The sequence below is a fragment of the Pseudorca crassidens genome, chromosome 10, assembly GCF_039906515.1.
Source record: "Pseudorca crassidens isolate mPseCra1 chromosome 10, mPseCra1.hap1, whole genome shotgun sequence".
Taxonomy (NCBI): Eukaryota; Metazoa; Chordata; class Mammalia; order Artiodactyla; family Delphinidae; genus Pseudorca; species Pseudorca crassidens.
This window is the reverse complement of record NC_090305.1, coordinates 33,535,644-33,555,185: the sequence shown is the minus strand read 5'-3', so window position 1 is coordinate 33,555,185 and position 19,542 is coordinate 33,535,644. Positions and strand designations below refer to the sequence as shown.

The window sequence follows — 19,542 nt, the reverse complement described above, 5'->3', positions numbered from 1 at the left end:
ACTTTGTATTAATGCTAGATGTTAGACGTGCAAAGAAGATGACAGTTCTCATCTTCAAAGAACTCACAGGCCAAGCATCATTATAATAAAATATGATACTATAGACAGTGCTCCTTTATCCAGAGGAAATCCATATTTATTCAGAAGTGACTGCACAACACCCTCGTTCTTCCCCTGCTGGCCCCTCGGTGGCACATGGGGCCACATGGTTCCCCACAGGATTATGACTCAATTGTTTATGGCAAGTGTCCTGACCATCCCTGATCTAGCCTAAATCCCTCTTGCTGCAGTGACACCTGACAGCCAGTTGGGAAGTGGAACAGTCTGTTATAGGTGGGCTCTATCCCCATTCTTTGCACACCCCAACTTTAGGAACACCTGTCCAAGAACCTGGGGAGAGACATAGGCTGGATCAGTTATGACCATTTTTTCAAAGATGCTCTTTCCTTCTGAACTTTGAGTCTTCGCTTCAGTGGGGTGTGGGGGAAGTTCAGGGAGTAAAAAAAAATCCAGGGGTGGGAAGGAGCAAACAAGCGGAAAGGGGGGTAAATCCCCAGCTTGCAGAGAGCCCCCTGGGCGGGGAGGAGAGGATGTGTTTCGCTCACACCGTCCTGTCCATCACGTGAACCACTTCAGACTGGGAAGTCAGCCGGGGCCGCCAGCCTGAGCACAGACATGGAGGGAAGGTGGAGCTCAATGCCTGGGGCAACCTGGAAAAAAAGGGAGTTGACATTTCTGCTGCTTCTCTTGGTGGCTGCCTCTTGGGAAACCCTGGAGGTCAAAGCTGGGAGGGTATTTGGATAGAACTGGGACATATCCCCAACCTCATTCACATAACATCTTCATGATTTGGGGCATATCTGTGTCCCAGCTGGATTACTATTATTTTTTAATCAACTGTTTTTTTTACCTTACATTTGTTTCTAAAGGAAACTTTATGTGAATATAATGCCCATGAAATCACAGGCTCTACAAGTTAGTTTTATTCTTCATACAACACAGAAACATATCTAGTCACATGAGTTCCTTTTCTGAGTTCCTCGGCACCCCATGCAACCAGAGTGACTGCCTTTTATTTATTTATTTTTGGCTGCGTTGGGTCTTTGTTGCTGCGTGCGGGCTTTCTCTAGTTGTAGCGAGAGGAGGCTACTCTTCGCTGCTCAGTAGTTGTGGCGCACGGGCTTAGTTGCCCCGTGGCATGTGGGATCTTGCCGGACCAAGGCTTGAACCCATGTCCCCTGCATTGGCAGGCGGATTCTTTTTTAAATAAATAAATAAATAAATAAATCTATTTACGGCTGCGTTGGATCTTTGTTGCTGCGTGCGGGTTTTCTCTCGTTGCTGCGCGCAGGCTTTCTCTCGTTACAGCAAGCGGGGACTACTCTTCGTTGCGGTATGCTGGCTTCTCATTGCGGTGGCTTCTCTTGTTGCAGAGCACAGGCTCTAGGCGCGTGGGCTTCAGTAATTGTGGCGTGTGGGCTCAGTAGTTGTGGCTCGTGAGCTCTAGAGTGCAGGCTCAGTAGTTGTGGTGCACGGGTTTAGTTGCTCCACGGCATGTGGGATCTTCCCGGACCAGGGCTCGAACCCGTGTCCCCCTCATTGGCAGGCGGATTCTTAACCACTGCGCCACCAGGGAAGCCCCAGAGTGACTGCCTTTTAATCTAGTTTATGTACTGGGGTTGCACATAGAGTTTGTAAAACAAAAGTAATTCCACGTCTAGAGAATTCCCTCACGGTCCAGTTGTTAGGACTCCACGTTCTCAGTGCCGAGGGCCTGGGTTCAATCCCCGGTCGGGGAACTAAGATCCTACAAGCTGTACAGTGCGGCCAAAAGAATTCCACATCTAAAAAAATAATAATCTGAAAACTGCTTGTCTAGCCCAACCTGCTCACCGTGCAGATGAGACGCCAAGGTTAGGGAAAAGAAATGGCCGTCTTGGGTCACACAGCAGTTGGAGGCAAAGCCTGGCCTAGAACCCAGGTTGGCAGGCCCCAGTTCTCTCCAGAGACAGAGTAAAGTTTTCTCCATCTTTTAAGGAGACATATTTGGCTTGTGGGCCTGTGATGGGGAATTGTGGAGGGTCCATTCTGGGGGCAGGGGTTGGAGAGGTGAGTGTGAGGGATGAGGGGTAGGGAGGGGGAGAGGAGGGTTGGGAGGGGTTGGCAGCAGGGGCTGGGGGAGCAGCACCAGGGCAGTGCTGAAACAGCCCCTTTAAGCACAGCTGACCCCCTCCAAGGGCAGGAAGACCACGGCCTTACTTGTTGCAAGTTTCCCTCCTGACACCCTTGGCAAGGACAACTTGGAGAGGAAGAGGCAAGAGTCCTCCCATGAACATTCCTCAGGATCCTGGGGTGATGTAATTATTATCCATCCCTTCTCCCCGATTCCTACCTTTTCTTCAGAGTCAACAACACCTGCCAGCCCCAGCCTTCTACTAGTCAGTTTCACACTGTGGGCATTCTCATTGCTAATTTCATCTATGGAACCCCTACGCCTCAGTTTTCCCTGCTTCCAGCTATGAACCACGTAGGAGTTTGTGGAAACCCCACAACCACCTAGCCAAGGCCTAGCTTTCCCAGGAGCAGCTGAAGGGGGAGAGGAAGCCTGTTCCCTTCACCACCCTGTGAATCCTCCCAATGGACCGGGTCCTGTTGGCCACTTGAGACCAACGGCCCCTCCCCTCCCCACTCCGCCCCACCCCCTGCACAGGGGATGCCAGGCAGTCCAAGCCAGGATGAGAGTGGGCATAAGCAGGCTGAGCCAGGGACCCTCCCACTGCTCTGGAAACCTGGTGAGCCTGGAGTCTTGGAGGGGCTCCCAGGACGCCGGAGCCCTCAGAACACGGCACTTTTCCGCCTCTGCTGAGAGATCCAGCTACCGGGATTCACGTCCATCTGCAGCATCTTCATCACCCACTTGTCACGACGGGCACCTTCAATGAACTCATTCAGGGACAGTTGGCCTGCACAAGGGGTAGGAGAGACGGTCACAGGGGGAATGGAAGAAGTGGGGTGGGGGTGAGAGGTGAGGCCTTCTCTCCTTGGGTGCGCCTACACCTTGTCCACAGATGAGCCTGCGGCCTCAGGGCCTAAGCTTGGGCCTTGTCGATTCCCTGATTCTCCAGGAGTCACCTGGAACCTTCAAGGGTTTCTTTAAGGGACTTTATTTGCAAGTGAGTTTAAGTTTTACTTCTGCCCGCGGTACCCTCAGAATGCTCTCGAGGGCTCTTCTGGGTGTGTTCCCAGCCAGCTGCCTCCCTGTGCAACCTGGGGCTGGGGCTCTGAGCTACGGCGAGGAGAGCCCAAGTAGCTGGCTCTTAAGTACATGACCCCATTTTTTTCCTTTCAACCGTTCTTAGCCCCATTTTCCAGGTGAGGAAACTGAGACCAGGCTGAGAGGGTAAATGTAGCTCCCTGGTCCGCCCGACTCCAAAGCTTCTCTTCTTCCACTGCGCTTGCCTGGCCTCCATCAGCAACTCCACAGGAGTTTTAATCACTCTTACAAACCTCACATGCTAGTGACACCCTTGTTAGTTTAGGTATTCCCCTCTACACCCATCTCACTGTCAGGAGGTGAAGGGCCTCGCCTAAGTTCACATGGATAGAAAGTGGGGTGATCCAGGATGGGTGCCGTGCCCGCCACCCGCCCCACCATCCTCTCTGCCCATTACCATCTCCGTTCTCATCCACCAGAAGGAAGATCCTGTCCACAACCTCCTCAGGTGTGAGCAGCTTGCCTTGCCACTCAGCCTCCATCTCCACCCTGCAGGCTTTCTTCAGCTTGTAGATGGACTGTGGGAGAGAACCCGGCGGTATCCACAAGACCCTGCACACCCTGCCCTCTCCCCAGGACCCACATCCCTTTGCAGATTGTCCCCAGCGCTGCCCCCCAGTCTGTGCATCTGAGGACCACGGGACCAAATTAAAAGTGACCCGTGGGTCCCATTGTTCCCTCAGGGTCCCATTGGCCTAATTCCAACCGAGGAGTTCCCGGCTTCACACACCGCCTCTGCCCCACGCCTTTGGCATTTCCACTGTGAGTGTCAGAGCTGACACCCAAAACCTTTAAGGAGGGATGTGGACGGCACAGTGATGGTCTAAACTCCACACTACAGAGGAAGAAATGGAGATTCAGAGAGGAAGAGAGATTTTAGTATATTTATAGATGTGTGTGTATGTGTGTGAAATAGGATGACGGGAGAGGGAAAAGCACAGGTGTCTCCCTTGCCCTGTTTCTGGCAATGAGGCAACGTTTGGAAGTGAAACGGGGAAGAGACAGACAAATGTGAGGGTTATCCTTAGTCCTTGGTTAGGGCTCTGAGGACAGAGGTGTGCCTTCTGGGTCCCCCCTGCCCAGTGCAGCGCCTGGCACAAAGCACGGCCCACTAACGGTGCTGGGAGGCTCAGGGGTTACAGGCAGCCCAGCACCTCCTGGTGGATGAACTTGGGCAAACCACACAACCTCCACGGGCCGATTTCCTTATCTGTAAAATGGACCAACAATCCCCTGCTCGGAGTGCAGTTCTGGGGAGTAATAGGCTAATGCAGGTTTCGTGCAGAGTCTGAGCTGTAGTACTTTTTTTTACCCCTTGCTTGTTCTTGCTAGTAGTCAATCAGCTTTGTTAGTCTTTTCAAAGAACCAACTTTTGCTTTTGTTGACTTTCCTTAGGCATTTGTGTTCCGTTTCATTAATTTCTGCTTTTTATTAGTTCTTTCCTTCTGCTTTCTTTGGCCTTAATTTACTCTTTTTTCTAATTTCTTGAGATGACTTCTTGGATCATTGAATTTTCAACCTCTCTTATTTTCTAGTATATACATTTTAAGGCCACCGATGTTTCTGCAAGTCCAGCTTTAGCTGCATTCCACAAGTTTTGTTATGTTTGCATTATTATTCAGTTCACAATACTTTGTGTGTATGTGTGATATTATTGTTTTGATTCACGGAAGTGAATCCACTAGGAAGTGGATTGCCTAATTTCCAAACACATGGGGATTTTCTCATTCTCTTTTTGTAATTGATTTCTAGCTTAATTTCACTGTGGTCGGAAAGCACACTCTGAAGGATTCCAATGCCCCTTCCCACCCCCAGCCCCAGGGGCCCCCACTTCAGCAGCCAGCACTCACAGCCCAGCGGGGCCACATGCCCAGGTGCCTGCCCTGCACCCCCGCCCTGAGTAGACACTGACCTCCACGATGTCCAGCAGCTCCAGGCGGTCAAGGAAGCCATTGCGGTCCTTGTCATAGATCTTGAAGGTCCACTTCAGCTTGTGCTCCAGGGTGCCCCTCAGCACAAGGTTCAGGGCTGCCACATACTCCAGGAAGTCGATGGTGTCGTCCTGCATTGGGAGTGGGAGCTGTGAGGCTCCCTCCTGCCCGCTGCCCTATCTCCCTGGAGCGCAGGTGTGAGCCCTAATCTAGGCCACCATCCCTGTAAACTCAGGGCTTTGCCTCCTCCTTGCATTCCGTGTGCCTCTGCATCTGTGCTTGTGCTATTCTCTGCCCTGGGATCTACTCCCAGTCTCCATGCTCACCCACTCCTATCTGTCCTTCAAGGCTCAACTCAAGGGTCCCCTCCTCCAGGAAGCCTTCCTTCTCACACCACTTCAGCCACAATGATCTCCCTCTCCCTCTTCCGACACTCCCAGCACCCACCATCTATTCTACCCTTAAGTGTTTCGTGTGTCTCATTCTCTAGCTACAGTCTATGCTCCGGGAGAAAGGAGAGGGGGTTTACATTGCTTTTATCCCTTCTCCATGCTTAGCACAATGCCACTTCCACCCAGAGTCTCATAAATATTTATGAATCAATGAAGAAATGATTAAGTCTGAATTTCAGACTAACATAGTTTTGACAGGAAATTAGAAAGCAGGACCTCACGTATTTCAGGGTCAGGATCTCAGCCCTCCAAATCAAAAGTTGGAATTGTCATCTCTCCCAGGAGTGTCTGTCATTCCCATGACTTTGTTTTTTTTTTAATATAAATTTTTTAAAATTTTTATTTATTTTATTTATTTATTTTTGGCTGTGTTGGGTCTTCATTGCTGCGCGCGGGCTTTCTCTCGTTGCGACGAGCAGGGGCTGCTCTTCGTTGAGGTGCGCTGGCTTCTCATTGTGGTGGCTTCTCTTGTTGCGGAGCATGGGCTTTAGGCATGCGGGCTTCAGTAGTTGTGGCACGTGGCTTGCGAGCTCTAGAGCACAGGGTTAGTAGTTGTGGTGCACAGGCTTAGTTGCTCCGTGGCACGTGGGATCTTCCCGCACCAGGGCTCGAACCTGTGTCCCCTGCATTGGCAGGCGGATTCTTAACCACTGTGCCACCAGGGAAGCCCATTCCCATGACTTTGTAATCAGAAATGGCATTGCTGGCCCAGAGCCCCACTGTCCCACTGGGTCAGGTCACTCAGCCCCGGTTCAAGGGGTGCCTGGGTGGGCAAGGTTTGAGCAACAGAAGAACAAGGCCCCAAATGAGGGAAACAGAAAAAGCCTAATGAAAAACCAAGAAAATAAGATAAGCCTGCCTGAAGAGTTTTATTCAACATCCTTTATATAATTCCTTCTGGTCCTCCACACTCCTCACAATGTATTTACCTAATTGAGGTTAGACTGTAGCTATAATTTTAGTTCCTGGATTTTTATTTAAAAATTTCCCATGCCTTCAAAATTATTTTAAATCATACCTTTTCTTCTTCTTTTTCAGAGGAATACTGTGAAGTCCCTCTTGCTGAACATGGTTTTGATATTTTGTGTGACACAATGAACATCTTTGTGCATATGTATTTTTTCTTATGTCTCTGGTAATTTCTGTAGGGTAGATTCTTAGCAGTTGCTGGGTGTTCCTCGCCCCACACCAGTAGTCTTTTTTTTTTTTTTGGCTGCGTTGGGTCTTCGTTGCTGCGCGTGGGCTTTCTCTAGTTGTGGTGAGCAGGGGCTACTGCGGTGGCTTCTCTTGTTGCAGAGCACGGGCTATAAGCGTGCGGCTGCAATAGTTGCAGCACGCGGGCTCAGTAGTTGTGGCGCACAGGCTTCGTTGCTCCATGGCATGTAGGATCTTCCCGGACCAGGGCTCGAACCTGTGTCCCCTGCATTGGCAGGCGAATTCTTAACCACTGCGCCACCAGGGAAGCCCCTCTATGAATTTTTTAATTGAAATATAGTTGATGTACAATATTATATAAATTCCAGGTGTGCAATACAGTGATTCATAATTTTTAAAGATTATGCTCCACTTATTGGAGCATACAGTATTGGCTATATTCCCTGTGTTGTACAGTATATCCTTGTAGCTTATTTCATATGTAATAGTTTGTTCCGCTTAATCCCCTACCCCTGAATTGCCCCTCCCCACTTGTTCTACAAAATTTTATCACGTGTAGATACGAATAACTCTCAACACAAAGAAACTCTCTTGTGTTACCTCTTAAGGGTCTCATCTTTCCCCCAACCGTAACACTTGACAACCACTGATCTGTTCTCCATCACGATAATATTTTCACTTTGAGAATGGTACATAAATAGAATCATATAATGTGTCACTCTTTTTTTCACTCAGCACAATGCCCTGGAGATTCATCTCAGTCACTGCATGCATCAGCAGTTCCTTCCTTTTTATTACTGCATGGTGCACCATTGTATGAATGGTCCCTAGTTTGCTTTCTGTTTGCTCACTGAAGGTTATTTGGCTTGTGTCCAGTTTTTCTTCCCCAGCTCTACTGAGGTAATAATTGCAAAATAGCCTTTTAAGGAACTCTGTGTAAGATTAAGGTGTACAATGTGAAAATTGGTTGTTCTTTAAAAGGCTATTTTCATTAGTAATTACTATTTATTAAGCTTACTAAAAATAGATGTTAGGTTTCTTTTAAAATAAGAATTGGGTAGGAAAATGTGTGCAAAACGGCTGGTAGGGGGCTTCCCTGGTGGCGCAGTGGTTGAGAGTCCGCCTGCCGATGCAGGGGACACAGGTTCGTGCCCTGGTCCGGGAGGATCCCACATGCCGCGGAGCGGCAGGGCCCGTAAGCCATGGCTGCTGAGCCTGCGTGTCCGGGGCCTGTGCTCTGCAACGGGAGAGGCCACCATAGTGAGAGGCCCGCGTACCGCAAAAAAAAAAAAAAAAAAAAAAAAAATGCTGGTAGGGATCATCTGTTTTACATACATCATCTCCCTCAGGTCTGTCATCCCCATGTTATGAATGAGGAAACAGAGACTCAGAGGTTGAATAAGTTGCCCAAGAAATTCCAACCCAGCAAGTGGCAGAGCCTTTCAAGCTACATGCCTTCTCCAGTTCATCAGGTTGGGAGAAATGTCTTACTCCATGCAAGGTCTATTACTGTCTACAAAATGAACCTGGTGTCTAGCACCAAGGGGAGAACAACAAACAAAAAACCACGGACAAATCCCTACTCTCCAGATCTCTAGATTCCCCCACATTCTTTGTCTAGAACCTTCTGTTCTCGTAACATCCTGTCTCACCATGATACGGTTTCCACAAAGACCCCTCGCCTTACCTGAGGCCCACTGTAGAGCAGCCCCTTCCTGACAAGTGATCTCCCCTGCGAGTTTACTTCAAACCCTCCCACCCTAGGGACTTCCCTGGTGGCACAGTGGTTTAGAATCCGCCTGCCAAGGCAAGGAGCATGGGTTCGAATCCTGGTCAGGGAAGATCCCACATGCCACGGAGCAACCAATCCCGTGCGCCAAACTACTGAGCCTGTGCTCTAGAGCCCACGAGCCACAACTACTGAGCCCATGTGCCACAACTACTGAAGCCCACGCGCCTAAAGCCTGTGCTCCGCAACAAGAGAAGCTGCCGCAATGAGAATCCTGCACACCGCAACAAAGAGTAGCCCCTGCTCGCCGCAACTAGAGAAAGCCCGCACGCAACAATGAAGACCCATCACAGCCAAAAATAAATAAATAAAATAAAAATAAAAAAAAAAGAAATAGAAAAAAATTTAAAAAAAAAACACCTACCCCCCCGGACCAGCTCTGGAAAGCTTCCAGCTGGGGCTAATCTCATGAATTGCACACGAGCTCTCATCAGCTTCAATTACTCACAGGGGCCCAAGATGATGGAAATGCCTGTCTACTCAAGAGCTGGAGCAGAAGTGACAGGAACGTGATCTGCTCTGTGGGATTACCTGCGTCGTTTCTCCCTGAACGGGCTGCACTGGTGAACCAACCCTGACCCCCAACACTCCTTACATAAGGATCCCGAAGGACATTTGAGCTTCATCCTCCCTTTTCTTCCATCCAGTGCATCACAGGCAAGCACCAGAGACGAGTGTTACTACCACCACCAGGAGGGGGCGTAGCAGCAGCAGAGACCAGGTAGGTACTCCTACCTCCTTGCCTCCACCAAAACCCTGTTTCCACCACCTCAGATTTTGACGTGTGAGCAAGGTCTATGAGCTCTTTTGATTTTATTTGCCCCAGAAATCTCAGACCAACTGCCTAGAAACAAGACTTGCTGATACAAAGACTGTGCCAAGGTGGAAAGTGGAGTCGGGTGGAGGTTTGGAGACACAAAGTGGGAAAAGAAAAGAAAGAAGGCTCAGTCCCTGACAGAGGAGCTGAAAACACCTGCCTGGAATGCTCTTCCTTACAGCAGGAGGCCAAGTAATAAACAGAGAAGGGACGGTGGAGTTACAAAATTATCAGCTGAGGCCAAACACAGGGGATAAGCACTTGATGAGCAACAGGAAATTTACTTAGTCTCAAAGTATCTCCCTATAAGATGCTTATAAATTACAAAGGAAAAAGAGTCACTTTACAGTGGTGGAACCTGGCAGAACACCATGTATCCAAGTGATCGAAGTGAACCACTCCACTAATGGGACAAACCAACATCATGTGCCCCCTGACATGATGCACTCAGGAGGACACAGCATCTCTTCTGGGGCATTTCTGCCAGAAGTGTAACCTGAATCTCATCACGAGGCAACATGGGACAAACCCAAATCACTGGTCTGCAGTCTTTGAAAATGTCAGAGTCAAATAAGATAAAGAAAAGCTGAGATTAAAGTTTCCAAATTAAAGGCTAAGAAAGAGACAGGACAAGTAAATGCAATGTGTGATCAAACAAAACAAAAAAAAAAAGGTTATAATGGATGTCACCAGGACAATTGACCAAACTTGAATATGGATTGTCGATTAGGTAACAGAATTTATTACTGTTGAATTTCCTGATTTGATCACTTATTAGGTTAAGAGAATGCCCTTGGTCTTAGAAAATACACACTAGAATACTTGGGTAAAAGGTTGTGATGCCTATAATTTTCTCTAAAAAATATGTATGTATATGCACAATATACACATATATGTATATATTATGTGTATGTATATATACATAAATACATAATACATTACACAGAGAGAATGGTAAAGCAAATGAGGCAAAATGTAAACAGTTGGAGAATTTGGATAAATTGTACATGGGAATTAATTGCACTACTATAATTTTTCTGTAAATTTAAAATCATACCAAAATTAAAAGGTTGTTTTAAAAACAATTGATGAATATTATATGCTGATTTATAGGAGGAGATTAGGTATAAGAGGTCAGCCATATTATTCCCAGGGGCTTCATAATCCCTTTGAGATCTTGAATTGTTATTATACTGAATTTTAAATGAATTTGAGGAAGACTGATAAATCTATGATAGTGACTCTTGCTATATATAATCTATTTATTTACTTTTCTTGTGACATTCAACACTTAGAAAAATCATTTTCTCTCTGAAAAAAACCCAACAAACTGCCTTCTGGGCAGGAGCACTTGCCTGGAACTCAGGACCCCTGAGTATATGATCTTGGTCAATCAATTCACTGAATTTGGAATAACAACCTCTGCCTGTTCCCTCCCAGGCCTGCTGCTGCCTCAGAGGCGCCTGTGGAGAGGAGCTTTGAGAAGGCTGAAGCTCACTCTGGGCCCCGAGATAGGGTTCATCTCCAAGGAGGTTTCTGTTGCAGGGAATGACGCTGACCCCGCCCTCCCGCCCCCTACAGGCGACGAGGAGATGTGCACTGACCGGTACCAGGGTCAGTTTGGGACCCGAAGAAGCGTTCCCAGTGACTCTCTCTAGAAAGTGAAGCTCACCCCTACAAAGAAGTGGGATACCCACCGCTTTCTCCAGATTAATTATCTAGGTCCAACCCACCTCCCCCTCAATTTGGGGGACTGAAATAGGTATCTGAGGCAACCTAATGGTTTAAAGTACTGCGGAGGCGCTGGACAGGATGGCCTTAAGTAATGAAGGGATTTCAATGTTTGAATTCAATTCCCAGGTGCGCATTTACAAACTATATTATCTTCTTAGCTCCTGGTGCCATCCAAGGGCTGGAAGAAACCCTGTGGATGGATGATTTCATGACATCTTTTATGGCTTGAAGAGTAGAAAGGGGCTTTTGCAATAATCCGTCCAACTTCCAAGTCCAGGAAGGAGCCTCCTCCAGCTTTCTGGGTGGGAAAAGCTGACCGGTCTCAGTTCGAAGGACCCCAACAGGGGGCGCTCACGACCTGTTCCAAGATAGCTCCGCCCATTTAGGGCAGCTCTGGAGCCCCTTATCTTTACAGCGAGGGGTGCTCTGGTGGGTGCGAAAAACCAGGTCCTCCGGCTACGGAGCCCTGTCCATAAATACACGCAGAGAGGGCTGGGCCGTGCGCCTTTCTGCAGAGTCTCCCCTCAGCTCTCAGGAAGGCCAGTCACATGAGAGCGGAGAGGTGGAGGGGAGGAAGAGAAGACGGAAAGAGGAATGATGGGGAGAAGAGTTTGGGGGAACAGTGAGACAGAAAAGGCGAGAGGGGATGGAGAGAAACGAAGAGCAGAGGAAAAGCAGGAGGACGGGGGAACTGAGCTCCCACTGAGGATGCTCCTTTAGCACTGGGATGAGACTTGAGCCATCAGTCCTCCCCCTCAGGGCGCCTTACCCCGTTCTTGTCGAAAGCTCGGAACATGCCCTCTACATACTGGGAGGCCTCCTCGTTGCCCGCGACCTTGAAGAAGCGCTTAAACTCGTGCAGGAAGAGCGTGCCGCTGGGGCACTCCTCCAGGAACTTCCTGTACCACTCCTGCAGCTCCGCCACGTCCAGCACGCCGTTCTTCTCTGCCTCCTCCCCGCTGAACTGCTGCCCCATCCTGGCTCCCGGGGACGTCAGGGAGCAAGGGTCTATGCTTCCTCCCGGGCTTCTGCCAATGGATTCCTTAGGCGAGGGCCCTCTTCCTCCCTTTCCTCCTCTTAGCCAGGCTCTTCATCACCTCCTAGCCAACAGAACAGGATGGGCAGTGCAGGGGGCTGGCAGCGAGGGGGCGGGACCAGGCCAGCTAAGCGCCCTAAGATCATTAGAAGATTCCCCTGGAAGGTCTGACCTCCAGTCAGCTAAGCTCCCCCAGCCTCACCCCTCCCTTTAGTCTCATCAACCACTCAACTAAGCTGCCGGGCAGATTCTGAAGAGGGAGAAGGGGAGGACACTGAGAGGTAGGCAGATGGAGTGGGAGTTGGGAAGACAGGCTGAGACCCTCCCATCTCACACGTGCTCCCTGTCCCTTTCCGTTGGGCACCATGCTGCTCCAGGGAGGCCCATCTTGGAGATACAGGAGACTCTGAAGTCCAGAGAGGAAGCAAGGCCAACGTCTAGCCCATAAAACAGAATCACTGGTGAGCTGGGGCTTGCCCTTCACTTGGCCTAATGAGAAGCAGCAGGATATATGATGCGAAGGGCTCTGGGTGAGCCCCTCTGTCCCCAGACTAACTCAGTGCCCAGCACGATATCTGAAGCTCCTTTACAGATCACACCCTTGAGTCTTGGAAGTTCTCCATCTCCCAGTTTAAAGTACAAATACTTCCCTCTTACACCCTTCATCCAAGACCTATCAGCAGGGCTCTTCCCACTTTTTCTCCAAAGTATAAACACATGAGAAGGATCTGGGAGCGTGGCTTAACTTATCTCTGAAGGCTCTTACTTTTTTTTTTTTTTTGCGTTATGCGGGCCTCTCACTGTTGTGGCCTCTCCCATTGCGGAGCGCAGGCTCCGGACGCGCAGGCTCCGGACGTGCAGGCTCAGCAGCCCAGCCGCTCCACATGTGGGATCCTCCCGGACCAGGGCACGAACCCGTGTCCCCTGCATCGGCAGGCGGACTCTCAACCACTGCGCCACCAGGGAAGCCCCGGCTCTTACTTTTATATTAAAGGTTCATGCGAATTTGGGTTTGAAAATTATTTTTATTTATTTTGGCCGCGCCGCTAGGCATGCAGGATCCTAGCTCCCCAACCACGGATCGAACCTGCATCCCCTGCGTTAGAAGTGTGGAGTCTTAACCACTGGACCACCAGGAAAGTCCTGCGAATTTATTTTTGAATCAGTTATATACTCATGCTTATGTTAATGGAATATAAAAATGACACCTCCAAGAAATCAGAAAACCTGGAGCACTAATTTTTTTGAGATTTTAGGGGCAGTCCTTCCAGTGTGTCTCATAATCTCAGGCGCAGCACTGCCTGCCTCCCACCGGATGTTCATTCCTGAATTGCTTTGTACATTCCAGTCTCTCTCTCTCTCTCTCTTGCTCGTTCTCGCTCGCTCTCACTCTCAGCTCCCTGCCTCCAGACGTCCCTAATCTCTCAAAGTTCTTCTAATTTCCTTGCTATCCCTGAAGGTGGAACCCCGCTTCCTCTTCATCCTTTCAAGTGCCGATGGGTTTTTCTCCCAAACCCCACGTGCCTCTGGGTCTGGAGGTTAAGGCTGGTCTCCTCCTTGTTCAGCTGTTGCCTCTACCTTTCCTCTTTCCTCTTTTCTCCCTCAGAAATGCCAGCGCCTTCGAGGCCACGTCTGACCCTCCCACCTTGTCCATACTTGTCCATATTGTCATCATTCACTGGTGACGTCACCATTCGTCCCAAAGCATCAGGTGGACAGCTGGTCCCTCCCACTCTGGCCTCAAAGGTTCTTATCTCCCCAGTTCCCAAGAGCTTTTCTTCCACCTCACCTTGGCCCCCATTCACTGTGGTCCCTGGGCCAGCAGCTGCAACATCTGGGCATCTGTTAGAAATGCAGATTCTCAGGCCTTCCTCCCCTAGTGAATCTGGAACTTGGGGTTGCGGGGCCACAGTCTGTGTTTTAAAAAGCTCTCCAGGTGCTTCCACGGCACGTGAAGTCTGAGAATGTCTACCGGAGGCCTTGCTACCATGAATTTCTCTACCGATGGTCTGAAACATTCAAACACCGTCATCGCCTCTCCTTCCACTCACTTACACTAACAGCTTCACTCCAGCAACTCACCAGCACTGCTGAGACGTCCAACCCATCTATCACTATGCTTTTTAACATCTGTCACATTCTCACTTTCTTCCTTATCCTGACGCACGGCCCAGAACTCTTGTCATTTCCTTGCCATGACCTTGACCTTTGCGCCCCTCTCTCCTTCTAACTACTCGCTTGGCAAAACCTGACCCTGGCTACAGCTATCTCCTTAATTAGGCACTAACACTTCATCTGCACCCGAGGCTGAACACAGCTGGAAAAAGTCAGAAAATCACACTGGCCGCACACACTTCAAATAATGCCGGACAGTTGTACTGCACGTTCTCCTCTGCTGACTTGAGTCCCTTCTCCCCGAGATGATTCTTCCACCACGCTTCCTGCCCTCAAAACTTCCCCTTGCTCCCACGTTCAACTGATGACCTTGTCACATCCTTCACTTCACAGAGAAGCAGATGCATCTGACAACCACCTCATCCTCCCATAGCAGACACACCTCTCTGCACCTGTGCTCACATACCCGGCCTCTCTTCCTGGTTCGATGGATGCAGCGTCCCTTTCCCACTTCTCCCCCTGTCAGCTCCTCCACTTGGTTTCTAGATGTCACCTCCCTTTGCCTACTCAAGCACTTCATGTCCACAGTAATCCCTTTCTCTTCTGCACCCTCCATTTATCCTTCTCTAATGGATCATTCCCGTTTGCAGATGTGCTTTAATATCACCTTTATGAAAACAAGATTAAACAAAACAAAAATTCTTCCTTGATCCCACATTCAGGATTCCACTGTGACTTTTTTGGGCCTACCCACATTTGCCTTCATGGGTCACAAGATTAATATTGATAATTAAATATTAAATAAGAAAATATTAAAAGTGCTATTTTATCATTCATTTGTAAAAAGATGAATATAATCCAGTCCAGTCTAGGTTGCATTATATTCTTTCTTCTGGTTTTGAAAATTAAAACACTTAAAAGAAATTAAAAATATTGTGGGCCCGGGGACTTCCCTGGTGGCGCAGTGGTTAAGAATCCGCCTGCCGATGCAGGGGACATGGGTTCGAGCCCTGGTCCGGGAAGATCCCACATGCCACGGAGCAACTAAGCCCATGCACCACAACTACTGAGCCTGCACCCTAGAGCCTGCGAGCCACAACTACTGAGCCCAGTGCCACAACTACTGAAGCCCACGCACCTAGAGCCTGTGCTCCACAAGAGAAGCCACTGCAATGAGAAGCCCACGCACCGCAACGAAGAGTAGCCCCCACTCACTGCAACTAGATAAACGAAGACCCAACGCAGCCAAAAAGAAAATAAAGAAAAATAAATATTGTGGGCCCTAGGTACTGTGCCTACTGGATCCACTGGCCCTGCCGACTCCTACTCCCCTCCAGCCACTGTCCTAACTTTGGCTCCTGTGACAACAAAACCCCTTGTGGAAGATGTTATTTTCCGAAACTGGCACAGCAGTAGGTCTGGTCTTCCATGTTCCTTCCATCAAGGGGAAGAGTCTATTTCTCCCTCTCTTCAAGCTGGATGGGACTTTATGGTACTCAACGAAGAGAATGGGCAGAAGCGACACTATGTGACTTCCGAGACTAGGTCATCAAAGGCGACAGGGTTTGTGGCTGGCTCTCCCTCGGGACTTGCCCGGGGAATGCAGCCACCATATTGTGGGGAAGCCCAGAGCACATGCAGGGCTTCCAGCTGACAGTCAGCCTCAACCACCAGGCTGAGGGAGTCAGTGAACCTGTAGATGCCTCCAGGCCTGGCCTTCCAGCACCCCAGCTGATACCAAATGGAGCAGACAGTGTTCCCAGACTGCAGATCTGCATGCAAAGTAGATGTTGTCATGAAGCCATGAAGTGTCGGGCATTTTTTAAGGTAGCAGTAGATAACTGAACCTGTTTTGCATCCTCTCCATTTCTTATTCTCTCCTCAACTTACTCCAATTGGATACTCATCCCCATCACTCCATGGAGAAGGCTTTACAGTGGTCACCAATGACCTACTTTTCCTACTCAACCTGCCAGCAGATTCAGCACAGCTCACCAAGTGAGTTCTTCCTTCAAACACCTTAGGTTTCAAGGACCCACATGTGTCTGATTTCACTCCAATCTCACTGACTGCACATCTCCTTTGCCAGCACCTCCTCCTTTTAAACAAATCTCTTCATGCTTGGGCTTCCCAGGCTTGTCCTCAGTACCATTCTCCCGTCTACTCACATGCTCTCCCGAGAAAGCTCATTCACCCTCAACATTACATACCATTTGTAGATTCCAGATTCACGAGCCCAGCTGTCTACTGGACAGCTCAACTCAGATCACAAACTTAGCAAGGCCAAAGCCAAAGTACTGATTTCCTTCCCAAACCCCTCCTCAACCCTTCTCAACCTCAGTCACGGCATCACCATTTTATCTAGCTGCCTAGGCCAAAAATGAGGAGTCATCCCTGAGTCCTTTCTTTCTCTTAGATCTCATTTCAATCTATTAGTAGGTCATTCCATCAGCTCCACCTCCAAACTTATTCTGAATCCAACCACTTCCCATCCCCTCCATTTCTGCAGCTCTGGTCCAGGCCACGTCCTCTCACTGGTCCACTGCAGCAGTCCTAACTGGCCTTCCTGCCCCCACCTTCCCATCACCTCCCTCCTTCCAGTCCACACCCAGCAGCCAGAGGAGTGTGTTCTAAAGCGTAAATCAGATCCTATCACTGTCCTGCTCCAAACCCTCCCATGGCTTCCCAATGAAACTCAGGATAAAATCCACACTCCTTCCCATGGCCGTGATGCACTATAGGATCCTCCTACTTCATCTTCATGTTGCTCTGCCCTATCCACAGACACACCACACTCACTGGGCCTTAGCACTGATGGGTCCTGCTGCTTGGAATGCTCTTCCCCAGACCCTCACATGGCTGCCTCCTTCTTGACATTCTCCCCTCCTCAGAGAGAACTTTCCCAACCTCACCTCAAATAGCTACTGAAGTAATTCTGACATTATCCTACTTTATTTGCTTCATAGTGCTTAACTGCTTATGAAATGATCTTACTATTATTTTTTCCCCTAGCATGTCTTCCTCACTAGAATCTAAGGTCCTTGAGGAGAGGGACTTCAACATACACACTGCAGAATTTCCAAAACCTAGAACAGTGCTTGGCACAAACAAGGAATTCTTGGCAGAAACAAGACTTGTTGAGTAACTGAGCAAAATGATTGACACATGGTCAGAGCTGAACTGATGTGTGCTACTCTTAATTTTACAAGACAACAGCTCTTGATTCCTTTGAGAATGCCTGGGTTAGCAGATGTTTTTTTTCCTGTTTTTTTTTTTTTGTTCCTTGGCGACGTTATGCGGCATGCGGGATCTTAGTTCCCCGACCAGGGATGGAACCTGTGCCCCCTGCAGTGGAAGCGCGGAGTCCTAACCGCTGGATCACCAGGGAATTCCCTAGCAGATATCTGTCAATGGGAAAAGATAATGGGATTTTAGCACCGGAAGAGGTCTCCAGTGATTTTTCGAACTTGTCCCCATCTCATCACACCTGAAGACAGCATATGCAATCCACTGCTGTGGGCACCTGTGCTCAAGAGACCGTATGAATGAAACAGAACTTGATTTAGCCTCTGGCAGAGGAATCGAAAATTCAATTGGCTTTTCATGTGGGTCAGTTGCCCATGACCTGCCCTTAAATACTGCTGAGCTGTTGAGATATAAATATATCAGTTTTAAAGAGGATTAAGACCCCACAGAGAACGGTGGCGTGAAGTGAGTAACAATAGTAAGGCTTTAAGGAGGACAGGGTTAGGAATTGAGCAGGGATTTGCAAAGAGGACCCTGGGGATCGCAGGCATTCAGCCATAAGCCTGGCTCCAGGGGTAACGAAATGCGTGTGAGCAAACCAGTGTCTGCAGAGCCTGAGATGGGCCTGGCGCAAAGCCCCAGGGTTAACTGTCTCCATGCCAGGGTTCCTACAACCCAGTAGGCCCCTCCTTGCTGGAGCTTAAACTCTCCTGTTGCTGCCTCAGACAGTCAGGACCAATGTCAGCCTTGAGACCACAGGGATCACGCTGTGGGTTACGCTTCTTGCCTTTATTCATACACATTTACATCTTTTCTTCTTTATTTTCCCCCAGTCAATCTCTTTACTTCTAAGCCTTAGGGGAAATGAGTAGCACACTTTGCTAATGTGCAAGGGGAAATAAATCTGGATTTTAGGTTTGAATAGTCTGCATTTAATGTGTGGGCATTTGAGTACATCCTAGCCTTTAAAAATTAGGTTCTGGGCTTCCCTGGTGGCGCAGTGGTTGAGAATCCGCCTGCCGATGCAGGGGACACGGGTTCGTGCCCCGGTCCGGGAGGATCCCGCATGCCGCGGAGCAGCTGGGCCCGTGAGCCGTGGCCGCTGAGCCTGCGCGTCCGGAGGCTGTGCTCCGCAACGGGAGAGGCCACGACAGTGAGAGGCCCGCATACCACAAAAAAAAAAAAAAAAAATTAGGTTCTGAGGCTCTGTCTTCACTAACCTGAACTCAGACAAATCAGTTTCACCTTTTCGTCTCAGTTTCATCTGTCAACTGAAAGCGCAATTAAGTGGGCAAGTCAAACTTAGTTTTCTCTCCTATAAAATGGGGATAATAGTAACTACTTTATTGGGTTGTTATAAAGATTAAATAAAATAATATCTGTAAATGCTTGGCATAATGTATGGTGGTTATCATAATAAGCATGCTACATGTTTTCTCATCTAAATTAAATTTTGCAACACTGTAAGGTGTTATCCTCACCTTAGAGATACTCTGAAGTCCTTTCCAGCTGGTTTTTAAACAGTACAGCACACAAGCATCTGCTGTATCATCAAATTTGTTCTGCCATCTGGTAATAGCTGTCAACTGAAAAAAAAAAAAGCACAATCTAGAAGTCGAGTTATGTTTTATTTAGTGGACAAAACTGAGGACTTAAGCTCGGGACACAGCATCTCAGATAACTCTGAGAGACTGCTCCGAAGAGGCAAGGGGGAGAGCCAGGATATACAGAGGTTTTTGCAATAAGGACCAGGTATTCGGAACATCAAAAGATTACCAGTAATTAAAGAAAACCAGGTGTCTCGAGTTAAGGAATTCTGCAGTTTTCTAAGTATGGGGAGATGCAAGTTTGGGCTCACTGAAATCATTCCTTTGATATGACTTCAGCTATCTGGGGGCAGTATCCTGTGCTTCTCATCCTGAGTCTCCTCAGGGTGCACTGTCAGGGTGGCTGTAACGTGACGGCTTGATGGCTGCAACATCCTTTGTTTACT

The 19,542-nt window shown here is 48.7% G+C and overlaps 1 protein-coding gene across 2 annotated transcripts; it reads right to left on the bottom strand.

Moving 5' to 3' along the window:
- Window positions 1-117: 117 nt before the first annotated feature.
- On the bottom strand, window positions 118-19,507 carry GUCA1B (guanylate cyclase activator 1B). 2 transcript variants are annotated; one of them, XM_067752971.1, is made up of 6 exons: window positions 19,031-19,507; window positions 11,922-12,252; window positions 5,187-5,336; window positions 3,672-3,792; window positions 2,790-2,963; window positions 118-2,088 (listed from the first exon to the last, which is right to left on the bottom strand). In XM_067752971.1, exons 2-5 carry the CDS (start codon window positions 12,126-12,128, stop codon window positions 2,836-2,838), a joined length of 606 nt encoding a protein of 201 aa, XP_067609072.1. In that variant the 5' UTR covers window positions 12,129-12,252; window positions 19,031-19,507; the 3' UTR covers window positions 118-2,088; window positions 2,790-2,835. The 2 variants fall into 2 exon arrangements, with proteins under 2 accessions (XP_067609072.1, XP_067609071.1); XM_067752970.1 differs by having other exon boundaries at window positions 118-2,963.
- Between the last annotated feature and the right edge of the window lie 35 nt (window positions 19,508-19,542).

Coding starts and splice junctions, on each gene's coding strand:
- GUCA1B (XM_067752970.1), bottom strand. CDS start 12,128: ATGGGGCAGCAGTTCAGCGGGGAGGAGGCAGAGAAGAACGGCGTGCTG. Junction 3,793..5,186: donor AGCTGCTGGACATCGTGGAG/GTCAGTGTCTAC, acceptor TCTCTCCCACAG/TCCATCTACAAGCTGAAGAA. Junction 2,964..3,671: donor GGTGGATGAGAACGGAGATG/GTAATGGGCAGA, acceptor CCCCTTGTGCAG/GCCAACTGTCCCTGAATGAG.